The 18496-nt window shown below is 44.0% G+C and overlaps 3 protein-coding genes and 1 long non-coding RNA gene across 4 annotated transcripts in view; 2 read left to right on the top strand and 2 right to left on the bottom strand.

The window, feature by feature from the left end:
• The window catches only part of itsn2a (intersectin 2a), a 54998-nt gene extending 48906 nt beyond the window's left edge, over positions 1-6092 (bottom strand). Inside the window, exon 1 of the mRNA XM_080860600.1 lies at positions 5974-6092. The gene's annotated coding sequence lies outside the window, so the exon portion shown is untranslated. The remainder of the gene's footprint in view (positions 1-5973) is intronic.
• Positions 6093-7146: 1054 nt separating this feature from the next.
• On the bottom strand, positions 7147-9552 carry mrpl19 (mitochondrial ribosomal protein L19). Its single transcript, XM_080860521.1, has 6 exons — positions 9432-9552; positions 9148-9268; positions 8918-9036; positions 8619-8753; positions 8252-8433; positions 7147-8045 (listed from the first exon to the last, which is right to left on the bottom strand). Exons 1-6 carry the CDS (start codon positions 9508-9510, stop codon positions 7824-7826), a joined length of 858 nt encoding a protein of 285 aa, XP_080716647.1. The 5' UTR covers positions 9511-9552; the 3' UTR covers positions 7147-7823.
• A 1357-nt stretch (positions 9553-10909) lies between these two features.
• Positions 10910-11904, top strand: LOC308360295. The gene is made up of 3 exons (XR_013968513.1): positions 10910-11226; positions 11476-11629; positions 11763-11904. It is a non-coding gene; the product is annotated as an uncharacterized lncRNA (long non-coding RNA).
• A 3368-nt stretch (positions 11905-15272) lies between these two features.
• The window catches only part of eva1aa (eva-1 homolog A, regulator of programmed cell death a), a gene marked incomplete at both ends in the record, with an annotated part of 70391 nt that continues 67167 nt past the window's right edge, over positions 15273-18496 (top strand). Inside the window, one exon of the mRNA XM_080833069.1 lies at positions 15273-15381. Coding sequence (XP_080689195.1) covers positions 15273-15381 — 109 coding nt within the window. The remainder of the gene's footprint in view (positions 15382-18496) is intronic.

Below are 18496 nucleotides of genomic sequence, written 5' to 3'. Positions count from 1 at the left end.
CACACACACACAAACGCACACATTCACACACAAATATATACAGTATTCTCAAACACACACACACACACACACACACACACACACACACACACACACACACACACACACACACACACACACACACACACACACACACACACACACACACACACACACACAAACACACACACACACACACACATAAACATTGGGGCGTTAATGCCATGACACCACACCCACATACTCAACTCCAGACACAATAGGCAGAACATAGCACCACTGGAGCAGTAAATAAAGTTCAGGGAGAGGGAAAGAAATGAAAAGAAAGAAATCATTACGTGTAAAAAAAAAAAAAAAAAGAAGGAAACCCGGATGGAAAAAAACTAAGCACCAAATCCTCTGTTTTGCTCTCCAGGGCTCTGCAGAACAGTTCCACTTCCAAAAGTGAAGAGTCTGATAAATAACACCAGGCACCAAAGGATGTTCAATCTATTTACCTATTAAAGGATAGTGTTCAATCTATTAACCTTTGAAAGGGTACTGTCCATGAGGACCGTCAGGTCCAAATGACTACACTGGTCTTTGTCCAATCACCCAGTGTTCACACTGGAAGGACACACAATAATAGTTGTCTGCACTACAACAAAATCCCCATTGAACTACCCCCTGCTGTAATAACACAGTCATCTATGGCGTCATGGATGAATGTGTAGACCTAGGTGTTCATTTGTTTGTTTTTGTGTGCATACATGTGTACTATGGTGGGGTGTTATTGCTCACCTATAGGCTGTAATCAAAGCTGTGTGTGTGTGTGTGTGTGAGGTTGGGGGCAGGGTGTTGTGTGAGGTGGTGGTGATTGTTGTTGTAGAATTACCTGAGGGAGTTTGAGTGTTGTGTGTGTGCGCCGATGAGAGAGAGAGAAAGAAAGAGCACAAAAGACAGAAAGAGAGAGCATCTCTGACACTCTAGTAGCTTTACGTGTAAACACTGGCATGTTGTCATGGCTGCAGGAGTTGGGTGATATATAAGGTCGTCTCTCCACCTGCATCACCCATAAGACCTACCGCAAGCCTCTCTGTTGCGGCCCAAGGATAACACACTAAAGCAGAGGAGAGAAAGCAGCTGCTCTCAACAGACCCCCACTACACCACACCTCATCAATAGCCTCTAATTGTCAACAGACAGGAAGAGAGAGGGAAGCAGAGAAAGAGAGAGAGACAGACAGAGAGAGAGAGACAGAGAGAAAGATTTAAGGTGCATTTACTCCTCAGTCTTTTCGATTGGCCAGCTTGAGATTCTCCACCCAAAACTGCTACGGGGATCTAATCAGCTTTGAACCTTGACAAATGGGTTCCATGAGAAAGAAAGCACAAAAAATGGAATGTGGGGGAAAAATTGGTAGGAGGAAATCTCTGAAAGTATGACCACAGGAGGCCTTGATCAGACGCAGGACTGTTTTCTTTTTTGCTTCCTCCCATTCTCCCAAAGTAAGCAGAGATTACATACATTTGTGCCAGTGCAGTGGGTGGGGTCACAGCCCACCAGACCAGCCATGTCCCCTGAGACAACGCAATAGGAAGTCACTAAGATAGCTCTCTCCTTTCCTCTCTCGCCCCTTCTCTTCATGCGCAAACCACAAAGGAGAGACAGAGAATTTGAAAGAGAGAGTGGGAGGCAGTCACAACGAGGAATGAGGAATAGAAAGAAAGAAAGAAGCGAGATACATGAAAGGAAAGGGGGAGGCAGGAGAGAAGTGAGAAACTCAGCCAATGAGAGATACAGAGAAAGGGAGAGAGAGGAGAGGAAGACTACAAGCAGTCTTTCACTGGTCTCTGACGGACACCTGCGTACGGCATCCCCCCGTAAAAGCGTGCAGAAAAAAGGGCGCCTGTTCCGACACACTCCCAGCATGCTTTGCAGGCCTGGGGAGTAGAAAGGGGGCTTCTGTCTCCGTGGGAACAGGAAACGGACCCTTCAGTGGAAGCCGTTCAGTGGCCAAACAACCAAGCCCAGCACTGGAGTGGGTCAACATCAGATATATTATATTAGAGAACAAGACTGTTTCAGTACAGAGGGGGAAGCTGGACGCATAGCAATGGGTGGGTCTAAGCTAGCGGTGGTGCGTGCCTGTAATTTGTATACACCCTAACAGAACACTCAGTGTTATGCCTAACCTGACAACTCAAGAGCAACGGAACCTCTTAGAACAGCACAGATCATTTTTTTGTTTCGTGACTCAATGTTGTACACACATTTAGTCCCTAAAATCATGGGCTGATTATTAGGACTAGAATTTTCCCTGTAAGAGTGTTGATTAAAGTACCTGCTGGAATCGTAGTGATGAAGTGTCTGGGCTGATAATAGTCATGGAAACCAACCTTAAGAGGTGCAATGCAGTTAATTATATTGCCTCTTATCATAGTGTGTTCTCAAGGGTAGGGGCATTCACAGTGGTGCAGCATACCTGTTTAAACATGGGTGTGGATGGCCAAACATTTGTGTGAGACACATCTGGACACCAACCAATAAGGCGCTCCATGCAAGGGATTGGGGCTCCAGGATGTCAATGAAACATGGGAAAAGATGTAATGGGTGGAACAGAGAGAGGGAGGGAGGGAAAACAGACATATTCACCAGCCGGATTAGCAAGTCTTTTGCCTCGTGTAGTCAAGCTGTAATACTCAGCAACATTATCCAGCAATTGGCAGGACAGTTTCTTTGTCATCCATGGAATATACGGTGTCATGACCAGACAAAGACCTGGCTTTGCTTGTGATGCGGTAGAAAGGATTCAGGCAATCTGCTTTTGGTCTCTCACACACATAAACACAGCTAAATCACTCATTTAACAAAGCAGATATGTTGAATGCTTAGATGTGTGAGTGTGTGTGTGTGTGTGTGTGTGTGTGTGTGTGTGTGTGTGTGTGTGTGCGCATGAGTGAAAACTGGCTCCAGGCTTGACAAAGACACACGCTTAATTGGATTTTGTGACTATCATTCAGCTTACTAAACACAGGGAACCGGATTTACTCCCCCATGTTAACGCTACAAACAAACACACACACACACACACACACACACACACACACACACACACACACACACAGATCCCAGAGTTTACGGGGACAGCTGTGCATCCCCCATTGTCAAAACCTTTGAGGACCGTGGCAGTCCTACCAAACACAGCAGAGGTGAGTTTGATCTGTCCTGCACCACATGAAGTTGCTTAGCGGCATTTTTAGGGCAGCAACACAGATATTTTATCCCTCTGACATGGTCTTTGTCTCACTTCATCTTGTCTCTCTCTCTCTCTCTTTTTATCTCTCTCTCTCTCTCTCTCCACACACACACACACACAACTGGGGCAAAGACTACATTCTGTTCTCTCGGGCAGCTGCACTCACATTCAGTGGGATGTGTATAATATCTTTCTGGGTCATCAGACTTTCTTAGTTCTTTACTGGTTACCTGCCCCCCCCCCCCCCCCCCCCCCCCCCGTCTCATTACCGTCAGCCATTGAGAAGCACTTACTACCCCCCACCCCCACCCCCCAGCATTAACTGCCACTCAGGTAAAGTAGAGTATTGGATATTAAGACTCTTTCCTGTTTTTGAGACTGACGCAAATGGATTAGCTTAGCACAGCAGTCCATACTGGCGACATCTCCAGATTGGGTGAGGGCACTCCAGTGAAGGAGTGTGGGTTGTTGTACCCCATTCTGCCAAGACAGAATGCGAGAGAAATATCAAGAATTTAGAGTTAAATTTTAACCTAGCAGGATTTATATAACTGATTATGTCCTGTTGACAATATGTTCTCTTTTGTGATTGGCACCCATCAAATAGGTTCGATAAAAGTTTGAATTAGCCTTCTTTATCACTGTGCTAGAACAAAGAAACCATGAGCACAGTAGGTCACACTGACAGCTGAATGATAAGGTACAGTACAACACGTTAGTTTAAATTAAAATAAACAGTAGAACCATACACTTCTGCGGTAGTTATCTCTTACATAAGATAAGAATAATTTTAAATGCACTGCAATAGCGTAACTGTATATCTCAGTTCCAAGGTGTCCATTTCAATATGCATTAGGGAATGGTTTGAGAGATACCCCGTTCTGTCCCAAAGTGCACTTCATCATCCCTCCCTGCATATCTCAAGCACTTATGTTTAGTAATTATTCATAGCCCTGCACTGATTGTAGAAACTTCTCTACTCAGAGGTACCTGTTACACTGAAGCCCACTTAATGTGATGGTACCTCCTCTTACCAGCGAGCACCCAGGTCAGTTGAGTCTGGAGCAGCATTGACGCAAAGCTGTGTCCAGTCTCAGTGAGTCAGCATACAATTCCACAGCACAGCACAGCACAGCACAGGTCCTTTGTGGGACCACAAAGACTCGTCATCAACGTCAAGTGTACACACATGGTCTGATGACACCTGTCTAGACGTAACGATAATCACCACTGTCACCAAGAACACCACATGGAGGCAGCGACATCCAGGCAGACGCAGTTGAGCAAAAGAAAACAGCAGTATGAAGAACTGTCCATACAGCAGTCTCTCTATATTTTTCTCTCACACACACACAGACACTCAGACACACACATGCACAATATACTCTTGTAAGAACCGCTTCACAGCTAACGGTGTTGGGAGCAGAAAGGCAAATATTTGCGCAGGCCCCTCCTTTGACAAGGTGACACGAAAGAAAATAAACTGAAGGCGGCTTTAGACGAACTGAGACAACACATCCACTCTATGGCTCCATGTTGCTGCTTGATGTCCACTGAATGGTCGAGAACCTTGCAAAATACATACTGACCTCAGTACAACTAGTCTAGTCATGAGTTGACCACAGCGTCTATTATGTCACAGCAGCTAATGTCTTCATTCACTTGACAAGATATATCAGTCCTTAACAACCCTTCGATAAGGTCATGCGCAAGTCAGCAAGTTACGACTTTCCTCTTATAACCTTTACAGCTGTGTAGGGGGCATATGCCCCAGATTCGAGCAGGCAGTTAAATAGTAAAAGGCATAGCACATTTGCCAGCCACAAAGAACTCTGCTGCATGAGATACACAGCATGACACTTATTTGCAACGGTTATCTGCCAACCATGATCCGAGAGTTATTACTCATAAGTGTGATTTAATTAGTCGCACACTTAATTACAGTGAGGCCATGCGAAATAACGCAGAGCAAGTGTTCTGGAAATTGATACTTCCGCTGCAATGTCAACGCTGAAGCGAGTGCACGCCGCAGGTGCGTCTCTGCCTGTCTAAGAACATGAAAAATAGTGGGAGAGACTACAACGGAACGGAAGCCAAGCTCCATAAATTGTATGTACAAATAGCCTCCTCAAGCACACAGGTAGCCTACTGAAGGTAGCTTTGCTCGGACGACACGTTTACTGTAACTTTAAGTGCTTGTAAAATCGAACAGCTTCTGGGCGCAAACGACGTCTGGACAATTTGTGTCTGATGGTGACTTCTTGACGGTTTAGAAGCCTCTAAAGAAAATCGATGGTGACACAACTATCTACAATTTCAAAGCGTATTTCATGGGCACAATACATCTTGGAACACCCTCGCTCGTGGCGGAGGTCTAACATTTCAGTTCATTGTGGAAGAGACCAGCTGGCACTGAGACGGGATTTAGTTCCAGTATTTCAAACTTCCTAACCCGTCTAACGGGTTTGGGGTTTGACCCATCATTTTACAAAAATAACCACTTTTGTTGGTACACAATGTTTCGACCCTTTGGTTCCAATGAGTGCCCTTTAGAATAGCCTACATAGAATTACGTTACCTATTTACTAGGGGACGAAGTTTTTTTCTAAGTAGCCTACTCAGCAGTACTGTATTAGCCTAGAGAACATTAACTCTGATGCATGATAATTAAAAGCATTGCACTCGGACCAATCATTAGCCTAGTCTAGAATTGGCAGATGTCATACAGACTACGATTTTCTGCCGAATGTTCTTACCGTGCATGGAGACAATAAAGATAATTCCGAGGTCACCGGTTATTCAGGCAGACCGCGCCAATAATATCCTTCAGCTTTGGAGAATCTGCACCTTTGTTATCCCGTGATGTGGTTCCCAGCCTGGGCTAGAGTAGGCTACTACCTGGAGCAGATTGCGGTGAATGCGGCGCTCCTGCTACCTACAAGTGACAGCGTTGACGTCATTACACAAGCGAGGGAGGCGGGGACACTGAAGGAGATCTTGCATAGAAATGAGCGGCTGATCAACTCATCGTTGCAGTTTGTCAGCAGACAGGCATTACATGGTCTCCACACTTGTCGGTTGTTGCTGATAAATTCAACAATTAGAGATGAGGGGTGTAATGCCATGCGGGCTTTGTGTTCGGCATGTCCACAGCCCACACCTTAAATGCAGCAATATCCCTTTTCATTACACCTTGTTATGACAATCAAACGTACTGTTTTAGAGATATGTGAATACTGAAGGTGGGCAGGTCTTTACAAATATTAGCCCCTTTCGTAGCCTATCTTACCAGGCCTTCATGGTAATAAAGCAAATATAGAACAATGAAGTGGAGGCTTTCACAACCACTGACAATACCTGCCTACCTTATATAGCCGTAAAGAATTGAGAAAACATTGAAATTATGAAAATCATTGGCTCATACTGAATTTTCAATTATGCCCCTTTCCCCCCCCAAAAACAGGTGTATGTTCATACTTTACGCTGCTGCCACCTACTGTCCAAGAGACGTAATTGTCTTCTAGAACAGATCAGCGTTTCTCAAAATAAGGGCAGCGGCATTACATAGGTAGGGGTGTAGTCAGTCTTCCCTCCTCATTTGCTTAACATGAGCTGTAAGAGAGAAAGAGACCACTCTAGCTGCAGAGAACACTTGTTAGCATAGCTGAAGAAGACGCAAAGCTATTTAATAATTAAATGGCGTTTGATTCCTTAACTGTCCATCCCAAAAAAAAAAAAACCTGCTATAATGTGAAATGCATTTCCATACAAACATGCTGAGTAAAGCAGTGAAACCATTAATGTGGGCTGGTAATTGGAATCAAAACATGCCCACGAACGACCTCTTTAATAATGTTTGACGGGCGCATAGGCCTACAATAATAATCTACCCATCTACCCTTAGTGAGTGACTGAGGAAATGTGTGAGGTGGACCTCAGGACAAAGAAGTCTGAGAAAGCAACATGCAGAACATTAAATTGGTAGTGAAAATCACTGACCTGCAAATGTTATCAAAAGACTGATTATGTGATTTAATAACAGCATTTTTGTCAAGAGCATGGCGACAGTAAGTCTACTCTACATGTAAAAAGCCCAACAATAACCACTCATACAATGCATACTCAATCATAGTGCTATATGCATCAGTCCCCACTTGATGCCAAAACCTGAACCAACCACAAAGTGCGAAGCTACTGAAACAGGTCATGACAGACAATACAAGCATAACACGTTATTGTGCATCACTGGACAGTTAAAGGTCATTTTTTCAATGTCGGGTATTGGTAGCTGTCAGACCAGTGAAACACCACTGCTTTCGCTCCATATGCTTGGGCTTAAGGTATCAGTCAACTTTTACTGAATGCATTCGGATGGATACACCTCTTATAAAATTCTGAAAAGGAGTGTCGGTTTCTTCTGCAACCATGTATATAGAAGATGGCGCATACAGCAGTTTAACTATCACTCTTCTACACAGTCCCTTGCGGTCCTCATTCCCAAAGGTCAAAGGTCCTGATGTCTCCCCTGCTAGGCTCTCCTGTGGCACTCGCAGTTCAGCCCCTTCATCAGTTCAACACCTGCCCCCCCCCCCCCCTGTGGAAGGCGTCACTTGCTTAGCTCAGCCTGCACCTCCTTAAAGATGGCCTCCTCCAGCTTGGCGGTGTCATGGTGCTTCATCATGTCGAATTCCTGCCAGGGCCGAGCCCACTTCTGAGCATGCTCCATCTGCTCAGGGGTCAGGCACAGGTCAAAGCGGATGCCCTTGACGTTGAAGTGTGGCCTCTCCCAGCGCTTGGACCAGGGCTTTGGCTTCATGCGAACTTTGACCTAGCAGTTCAAGAGCAATCACACACTAAGTCAGTCATATTTCAAAAGGTAAAAACTCTCTGTAGTTGATAAATATGAGACGTCATATACCACATATATTTTCAATGAATTAGTGCTCTTCCTCTACATTGACACAGAAGGGTCATAGCAAATTTAAGCAGACATGATCTAAATGGTCTATTTGTGTATGGGGTCATAGGACTCACAGTGTTGATGGGAACGTCTGCAGTGGGGTTGTGGGGTACAGGTTTCAGGTCAAAGTCGAAGGTGCAGTGTTCTGGGAGTGCATCCCGTAGGTACATGAGGTTATTATCCAGCCTCTTCTCCAGCTTCAGTACCTCAATCGTTTGGATGCGCGGACTATACATCTCATAGCAGATCTCTACACCTGAAGGAGGGGAAGTAAACATTATCATAAATCTAAATCTAAAACATGCCTACACACACACATGCACACCTACACACACACATGCACACCCACACAGCAAGGTCTTAGGTTCATTAACATAATGAGGAGAATAATACAAAAGCAATGCTACGGACAATTGACAAGATAATATAGGGAAGTAATACCTTGTCCATCGACAATGTTCCTAAGGATGAATGTGGCTCCCAGCCCACTGCCTGATCTCTGCGCGCATATACCCACAAAGCGATTCGTTTTCCCACTGGCGTGCGGGTCCTTCATGGTCACTGCCAATATGCTCCCTAACACAAATGTGGCAAGATCGTATTATTAAACAACTGATTTTCACCTGCACATGTGCTAGATTAGTACAACTATGACACAACAGCAAACTTGAAATCAAAGAAAAAGGGGAAGGAAAAAAGAAAAGACAATACCGAGTCGTTATGTCAAAACAAGCTCTTACCAACGTAGAACTCAGGGATGTTGAGTGCTTTACGCCTCTGAATCATATCCTTCCTCTCAACAACGAACTTCAAGCCGCTGGTTCGAGAACGGGGGGCGATAAATTCAGGACTGAGAAACCTGGAATGAAAGGTGAAAGTCGACAGAAATGTGTTGAATACACCACCTGTCACTTGGAGAACATTGATGTTAACGAATTGCCTGATATTAGCTAACGCTAGCACTCTTTACCGTCGTGGTGGAGCTTCGGATTGTGTTTTGTCGATAATAACTGGCTTGGGTGGCGGTGTGAATTTAGGGGGTCGACCATCTCCCCCCACAGCAAGGTCGGTCAGAGACGTTGAGATAAAACCTAGAAAGAGAAATGGCTTATTATAACTTGCCATGTAAGCTATAAGGTTAGCTATGATTCGCACTAGTTTGATAACGCAAGCTTATGCATCACCACCTTTCTAACTGGGCACAATGAATGGCCAGTCGTATACCAGTAAATTAGGAAATGTACACCAACTTACGTCCATTTTGATGTTGAATGTGTCTAAATGCCCGAATAGAGCTAAGGACCTCTGCAGCACCCCGTGTGCAGGCAGCCATGTTTCAATCGTACAACCTTCCCCCTGAGTGAGGAAATGTGACCGGACCAACCACATGGAACGATGGAAGCCGCACAGGGTCAAATCGCAAATGTCATATAACCAATCTGTCTGAAGAAACGAGTAGGGTCCGACTGCGTCCTGCAAGACGGGGGCGTGTATTATGAGGAGGCGTGTATTGTAAGGAGGGCGTGTATTTAGTCGGCCCTGATTGGTCTGATTCACGACGGCGTCTGGCGTCACACATAGCTTCGTGCAGAGCCATAATCTATTTGACATTTGCGGATCTCTTCTCTTGTCGAAACTAGTCCGGAGATTTAACGAACTGGTCAACAGCAGTCAGACAGCATAATGATGATTGCCTCGATTGATTTGGTAAGTGGACTGCATTATCAGTCAGATTTCGTATACTGTCATTGTTCTTGGTGTAGTTCTACTTTAAATTTTCATGTACACTCGCAGCGTAATAATGTGTCGTCAATCCAACCACAAATTGGCTGCGTTTTTGGGATGTCTCTGCTAACTTTTCCTTTATGTTGATATTGCTTAAGCTTAAGAGTTGTTGCTTTTCATGTTACCTATTTAATTGTTAAGAACCGCGTTTGATGCCGTGTTTGTTTTGTCGCAATATACTCTCACTGGTTTGTATTGATTTGATTATCATCATTTCACCGTGTTACCGATTTGAAGTTGTCATCCCATGGCTATATGGTTAGCCGCTAACTAGTAGGAGCGGGATAGGATCTGCACACTGCTTGCAAAGGACTTGATTAGATCAAAGATGCCTGAGGAAGATCTGTCTGTTTGTGTGAGCCATGTTACAGCATCTATGTCACACCTGCGCTTACATTGTATACACTTGCATTTATCTATAGGGTTGGTTTAGTTAATTACACATTGGATGCCAAAGAGCTGACTCAAACTCTAAATCTGGTTGAATTGTTTGTGCAGCAGAAATTACTTTTTGTCTTTTCAGATCCATCCAACTGTTTGCAAACATGGATCTCTGATGCAGCCAGTGTGGTTGGGAGATTCTTACGGGTGCCAAGTTTGTAGAAAAGTTGGCGATTACCCAGCCATGGTTGCACATGTTCAAACACATGACAGAGCAGCCATATCTCACAATGGTAATTGAAAGTTAAATGCATGTCACTAATAAATTTTATATTCTATGTTCTTTATACTTTTATCAAACTCATAACATATCAATTAGCTTGTGATGTAGTGAACAAGGAATACTAACAGTTAATATTTTCTAATTTACTTTTCTGTTTCTTTTTGGAAGGCTACAAAATCTATAGGTGCCAACACAACTGTGCCAACACCAGATCTCCACACTACCACAGTGTGTGCTCAACCATTACTGGCAGCAAAACTTCATGCATAAAGCACCTGCAGACCTGCCCTGGCATGAGGACACCACCTCCATCTCAAGCCCTTTCAAATGAATAGTGAACGATCAATAATGAATCCATGAACATGTATGTAGGACGTGTGTAGGACGTGTGTGTTGTACATGTCTGTATCAGTATGTTAATGTTTTACGCTGTGTGTGTGTTGAGTGAATGTGTCTGAGCGAGTGTAAATTTGTGTACCAGCATATTAATTTACTGCACTGTGTGTGGGTGTGTGTGTGTGTGTGTGTGTGTGTGTGTGATAGGCACCTACACCTTTCAAAAAACGCTGGCCTGACGACCAGGAGGTTGGAATTTTGGAGGTATGTCACAATAACTGCCATAGACTGTACCATATTTGAAAGCTTTTTGGATATTCTGTTCTTTACAAACATGGCAGAACATGACTGAAAGGCCCTGATCATACATACACTGCTAAGCACCTGTTTCACTGCTTTCAGTGCCTATGATATTGAATTCCAAAACCCTTGTGCAGAACTTTGCAAAGCCTGTTTGCATTCCCCCACCAGCTCTTCACCCTTTGACAAACTGCCACCTGTTTGTTTCCACAGTTGCCGGAGGAAGTGATGAGAGAGATTTTTCTCATGGTGGTATTGGAAGATGGTTATTCCGCCATCCTGCGGCTGGCTATGACCTGCCAAAAGATGAACGCCGTTGTCTGCCAGCCACAGTTTTATGAGGAGGCCCATTACAACTGGCTAGACAGTAAGTTATTAAATAATACTGCATTTACAGAGCTGTTGCATCAGATGTTGACATGCCATAAAAATGCCCAAAAAGTGTGGTTGTAGAGAAATGTGTGTAGGCATCTAAACTGACACTGCTCATTGGATTTTAGGTGTGGTGAAATGGAGCAGATTGGCTCCAAGCCACCGGGAGAGGTACCAAACGGCATTGGCCATTTCTGAGTGCCGCAATCTGCAATGCCGCCAACTGTACAAAGACAGCGGGCCTGGCTACAGGGGGAACGGCCAGCGGGGAGTCCTCCAGGGCTTTTATGCAACTGACGACTTTCCTGGCTATTGTAGTTGGGTTTGCCACCTGAATGATGGGGGGGAGTGGGATATAAATGAGTAAAAAGTGTCTCTCTCGCTCGCTCTCTCTCTCTCTCTCTCTGGGCCCACGAAATATTGTAGAAGGGGCCCCTGCGAGATGTTTGGCTGCGCCCCCCCCCCCCCCCCCCCCACACACACACACATCTGCTCTGCCTCTGGGTCCCAATTCTGGGGGCCCTCTTCTCCGTCCCCTTTATTTTGTACTTTTTTTTGTGTTAACTTATACCTGCCAATGCCTCTTGTGTTTCCCATTTTTAATAATAATTTTATCCCTTAATGTTATTGCACATATTTTGTATTTACTTTAAATGCTTTGTGTAATGACCTTCCCTTTCTGTATAATAAAAAAATGTAGCCTACCCTTATGGCCTGAGTCATGTTTCCCTTACTAAGAATTCCCTATTGTATGCATAAGTATTGTCTGTAAACAATACAAGTGGAATAGGGGCGAAAATGTACAATTCTAAGGCTTGTATCCTTTAAGTAACTTTACTTTGTACCTCTCTAAAGCCAAGTATATGCATTTGACATCACAGTTATCAGTAAATGCAAATTCGGTTTCTCTTCATTACTCTTTGGTCAGCCTGACATTTTCAGAGTAAATTCCAATCAATATTTTTGTGAATATTAAGAGCCAGAATTTAAATGACACTGCCCATGAGCAAAATGTTACACTAACTTTTTAACTCCACTGTTACAGTAAATTGACTCCCTCCCGTAGCCTACAAACACCAGTCAATATCTGGACTTACAGAAGTTAACTGAAATATTGAAACCCTATTTTGTGTACCTATGGTGTGGCAGGCTGTGTAGCTGTATGGCAAAGATCACTACGTTTTGTAGGTTTTGACAAAAACGGAACAGCTTCGTAACAGAAGAGTTAACGATGTTGTTGCTCAACAAGACAACTGCTGGAGCTCCAATAAAGTTGCTTACAAATAAACTCCAACATCAGACTAAGGAAGGACGGGGAAAACTTCAGTGGAAATCCCATTGTCATTGTGACACCGTACTCAACAGTACAAGGACAAATATTTCGTTATTTTTTACCCGTCTCTGTGCTACGTTGGAAAATGACTCCCCGATTTCAGTAGGAAATCACAATCCTACGTATTACGTTATCACGCTGAGATTGGTCAGTCGTTGTATAAAGGCGTGTATTTTACACGAGGGGCGCGTCTTTGTACACGGGGCGTGTCTTGGCAGGAGGACGCAGGACGCAGTCGGACCCTATTGGAAGAAACCGAGGAAAGCAGTTCATAAGTTCGTCCACAAGGTGTCACAATAGCATGCTTTTTATGTTCACAGACTCCGACGGACTCTGACCTAGGCTCACCACCACCCGACAGAAGGAACCAACAATAAAGAATAGTAAGAACATTATCATTGCCTTAATGGTGAGTGATGATAATACAGGCTAAGATTAAAAATGGGAAATAATAATCATGTACTGGGATCGAACAAACTGATTCATTTTGGAGCCCATGGCTACCTCAGCAATTTTCTGAACAGGCTACTGTCTTTGTCACTGTCTCTACATCCTGGTCGCTTACATTGAAAGCTCTTAAATACGTGTCTGTAACTAGTAAGTGGGTTCGGAATGCGTTTGCTAGATTGTGTGAGGTGATTGGAAATAGCTTGAATATCCAAATCTAACTTGCAGCTCTACTTGGAGGCTATTGAGGTTTCATCTCTCATGTAGACCTACACTTTGCCCTTCTGTTTTGTGTAGGCTACATGTTTAGATTAGGCTACGTTCTGTTGTTTGTTTGACTTCTGCATTGTCTTAGTTAATAGTTATTCCATTGAAAACTGTTATTTTCTATCATAAGGCCTATAGGCTCATTTTGCTCTGGCCTTTCCCCGTCCTGAACATGTTGTTCATGCTTCTTTAAGTAGCCTAGAATTCTGTCTGTGTTTCCAAATATATATAAATACCTTTCAGCAGTGGGGACATAACCATAAGCAACATGTTTAGCCTCTGTGTTTTCCACAGTCAGATATCTGAGGATGGCCATAATGCTTGGAATTAGAAGTAAGTCTCAGTTTGCCAATTTGTCTCCACCAAATTAACCTGATGTCACCACCGTTTTCCAAACGTTTCTTCCCCCTAGACACCCTCAGCCTTTGGAGCTCTTCACTATGCTTCATACTAAATTATATCCACCAGCTGCCACTTATACATGAGAAGCCAACAATATACAAGGTCATGGGTAATGCAAAGAGGACGAATTTGACCCCCAATGTTGAACAGTTGGGGCCTTGGTACACACATGTTGAGCGCACACACTGAACAGAGAGCTAGAGGACTGTGTGGAGCAATTTGCTGAAATTGCCAAAAGGTGTATTTCATTAAAATCGTGGACTCTATTTATTATGAAATTCAATCAACTTTATTATCCATAGAGGAGATTAACTCCAGCCGTATTCTGCCTGAAATTTAAAAAAAAAACCCTACATATCAAATACAGTCAGGAGCATGGCACAGGGACACACTGAAGTGGAGGAAAACTTTGATAGATTCAGGTAAGTACAATCATTCTACTGTATGTTGAGGAAAGATTATTGTGTAGGTGGGAAAAGATGACAATGAGGAAGGTGATGATGATGATCATGATATGTGATAAAACTTTTACACTTTTATGGCACTGAAACAGTATCCCTACTTAACAAGAACCACAGTCAATGCTGAAAGAAGAAGTAGAAGGAGATGAAGAAGCAGAGACAGAAGGAAGAGAGGGACAAATAGTCCATGTTGCAAGTGATCTGACATAATGTCAACAACATGAAACCTCATGTTCATGAAATCTGTATAACGTTAATGGGCTTCCTGGGGTGATGATAAGAGATAAGTGCAGAAAAAAAGAAGGCAAAAAAACGATGGAGGAGGAGACTTTCGGAGCTGTAGCACCCCACTGAGCCTGCACTACCTCTAATGCTTGCGTACAAACGGTCCTCTGGTGTAGCGCTAAACATCCTCTGTTTGAATAGTGATGACTAGGTGCGCGTCCGCGCTAGTTGATTTCCGGGCTTTGGGACCGTGGGGAACCCGTTCCTACAGGTAGAGTGCGTAGCAGCTATCCTACCTCAGTGCGCCTCGCAGACTTCACGGAGCTGTTGTTCATCACGCTCTCACCGCGAGCAGCGATGCGGTGAATAACTACAAGCCACGAGCCATGGGACCGAGCACACACGGAGTTCTCTTGCAAGTGCGCAGCCATCTATAAACGGTCGGGTTTCGCCTTCAAACCCGTAGAAAGAGAGAAAACACCGACTTCCATCCCGTTTTAAGGATGTTCTTCCCAGATGTGTCTTTTTCAGCCATAAATTACGCACTAGTGTTGGGATTAACGTGCTTGACCGTCTTCACCAACTTCACCAAGAGCTCCGCCGAGTTCTCAGGTCAGTAGCGTGCATGTCTTCTCTCATCCATGTTTAAGACAGTTGTCATATATTAAATGTGTTGAGATTTTCATGGGGTACAGTTCAATAACTGCATTGCCAGCACTGAACTGCCACGTTTGGTGTATTTGCAATTCCAATTCCCAATGAATTGGGATGAGAAACTGATGTGAAATGACTTTCGACTTTTAAATGTTCCTTGTTTGCTTTCGTTCCTCTGTACCTCGCCTCACTTCACTTCGAAGATTAATGGAAGTAGATAAAAGTGGGGTAGCCTAACAGGAACCTTGTTTTTAAGACAAATATTCCGTGTTGTAACCTGCAGCATATTTGTTTCAAGTTCGCCTTTTAATGCATAAACAAAGGCCTCAAATGTTTCAAGTTCCGTGCCTCGGGCCATCTCTGCAGGAGTTACTGCCTCAGATATGGAGTCCACTCATGTGCTTTTGACAAGGAGAGAATGTGTAGTATGCGAAACATCCTATATATAGCACTATATGCAGAGAGTTTAGCAGTCTTGTGAACCTGCTTGTGCTAATCGCCAGTCAACCTTATTGTGCGTACAAGGTAATTTTACCTTCACGTTGTACTGCAGCTGTGCTGTGGGTACCTGACAGTTCCTTCGCCAGACACGGTAGGCTACATCTGCCTTTAAAACCACAATCACAATACGTCTCAAAACGTTGTAACATTGTTGTCTGCTGTCTTTAATTCCATCAATCCATTTGCAGCTTCTGGCCTTGCGGCATGTGGTGTGTGGCCGCTGTCTCTTGGGTCCAGTCCCGCAGGGACGGTGCAGCCCCTCCGAAATGGGTAATAAAATCCAAGGCATGCTGGCTGTTGTGAATGGGCCCATAATGAGTCCACTAATAGCCGTGAATAGGAGATAACCGCAGCACGGGGGGACATTAAGAGGGGGTTAAATTAACAGATGTGAGTTTAACAGGGACCCGTTAATGGGACTGGAGACGTGAGATGTTAAAATGAAAGCTTTATTTTACACAGAGTAGCCTTTAGGTTTAATACTTTATGGAGCACTTCTCTTCATTGGTCTGTTGGCTGGTCTCCGTCTTTTTAATGGTGTTCTGTATCAAAAGCTTAGCTTGCTGAACAATTATCCCCCATTCTACACGCAATCGTTCATCCTTTCTAATAACTTTATTTCCGTCTCTAATCGAACATATCGTTCAGGTTTAAAGTAAATCCAAGCTTAGCCACGATTACACAGTTTGGACGTCTCAGTCAGGAGTTAATTGATGCAAATCTCTAAATACTGCGCTCTGGAGCAAAATAAACACTTTTGTTTCAAGCATAAGACGTCGTGATTGGACTTTCCTCTGCGTTGGCAACAAGCAGGTCCATTCATGCCGTCAGATAAGGGGAAAGTCCTTTCTTCTAGCATCACACAAAAACACATAACCCCCTTTTTGTTGCGGAGCAGAATGAGGTTCCCGAACCCTACACTGCTATCAAGCACCCTGTAGACCTTTTCATTTGAAACTCAGAATTCCACAGAACAAACACACACACACACACACACACACACACACACACACACACACACACACACACACACACACACACACACACACACACACACACACGCACACACACACACACACACACACACACACACACAAAGAATGTGAGCATTCTTTACCAGCTGGACTTTCCCTGGAGATGCAGAACAGAGTAGGCCTGGGCCTTTTGTGTGATTGACAGATTGACAGCTGTTGCTGGTGTGTCTTATGCGAGCATCTGTTGATTCAGGATGTATGCAACATGCACCTTTGGTCTCCTTGTGCACCATCACTGATTAAATGTTATTGTTTCGCTCTGCTTGTAACATAGTAGTCAACCAATTGGGCATCATTAGAGAAATAAAATCTTAATTACAATGACACAACTTTTGTTGGTGTCTCGTTGGTGTCCTGCTGGTAACTTTTTAGAATCTGGAATCAGGACCCATAGATAAACATTTAGATGACAAACTGTTAAGCATTCAACTCCATCACATCCATATCACGTGTTATGTGTGTGTATTTGTCTCTGACCTTTTCAATTTAAAGCAACTCTATGTCTCCTGACCACAGGCTGGTATGGCATCAGCAGTGTCCTATTCTAAGAGGTTCACTAGCGGGCCTCTATAAAGGGCCACGACCCCACCTCACACCCACATCGTAAACCTGTAGGCAGACCCCCATTTAGAGTCCCACTATGATGTGTGGCTATGAAAGGGTCAGGAGGTCAATTCGGGTCACACCACAAGACTCATATCATCCTCTGTGTGTGTGTGTGTGTGTGTGTGTGTGTGTGTGTATGTGTGTGTGTGTGTGACTTCCTCCATCCTTTACCTTCTTTATCTATCCCTTCATTCCTCCGTCTGTGTGGTGTGTTATCCAGAGAGACTTGGAGGAACACCGCAAAGCGATTTGTGAGTGAGCCAACTTTTGGCCGAGGTCTGTCAGAAGTCCTTTGGGGCTGGCGATATGGCAGAATGGTGTTTTAATGACGGCTTGTGGTCGCTTGATTAGACAGACGAATGGGATTGTGTGTGCATGTGACTGTGTATATATAGTAATAACCTCATTAGTTACCATAGGGCTAAATTAAGCCCTTGGTACAAAGGCTCAGTGTTCTCTGTGGGCTTTTTTTATTATAGGCGAACAGTGTAGGCATAACAACAACTCACACACAGACACACACACAGAAATGCTTATTCGACATTCATTTCCACGTTTTAAGCCAAGGACATTAAAAATTAACAAGATTGGGAGACTCTCTGTGTTCAACTGTGGTATTTACATAAAGTCTCCCATTCTTGTTTTGAGGCCTGCCCCTCTGTCATCCCTTGTGATGGTAACTAAGAGTAGAGTCAGTGAAAACAATACCCTTTGAAATGCTAGAACAATACCCTGGCAGTTGCTGGATGTTGTCTGTTTGCCATTTTACCAAAAGACACAGGTTTTCGTTTTTGTGTGGCGGCAGGGTTTCAAGAGGGCCAAATGGGACCTGTTCCACAAAAAAAGTGCTTTCAGGAGGCTTCTAAAACAGAAAAGGAGAGAGAGAGAGAGACATAGGGGGGGGGGGGGGGTATGTCATTCAGTTGGGCTGA

The sequence above is a fragment of the Sprattus sprattus genome, assembly GCF_963457725.1.
Source record: "Sprattus sprattus genome assembly, chromosome: 2".
NCBI lineage: Eukaryota > Metazoa > Chordata > Actinopteri > Clupeiformes > Clupeidae > Sprattus > Sprattus sprattus.
The sequence above is the reverse complement of the archived record's forward strand: the minus strand, read 5'-3'. Positions and strand labels throughout refer to the sequence as shown.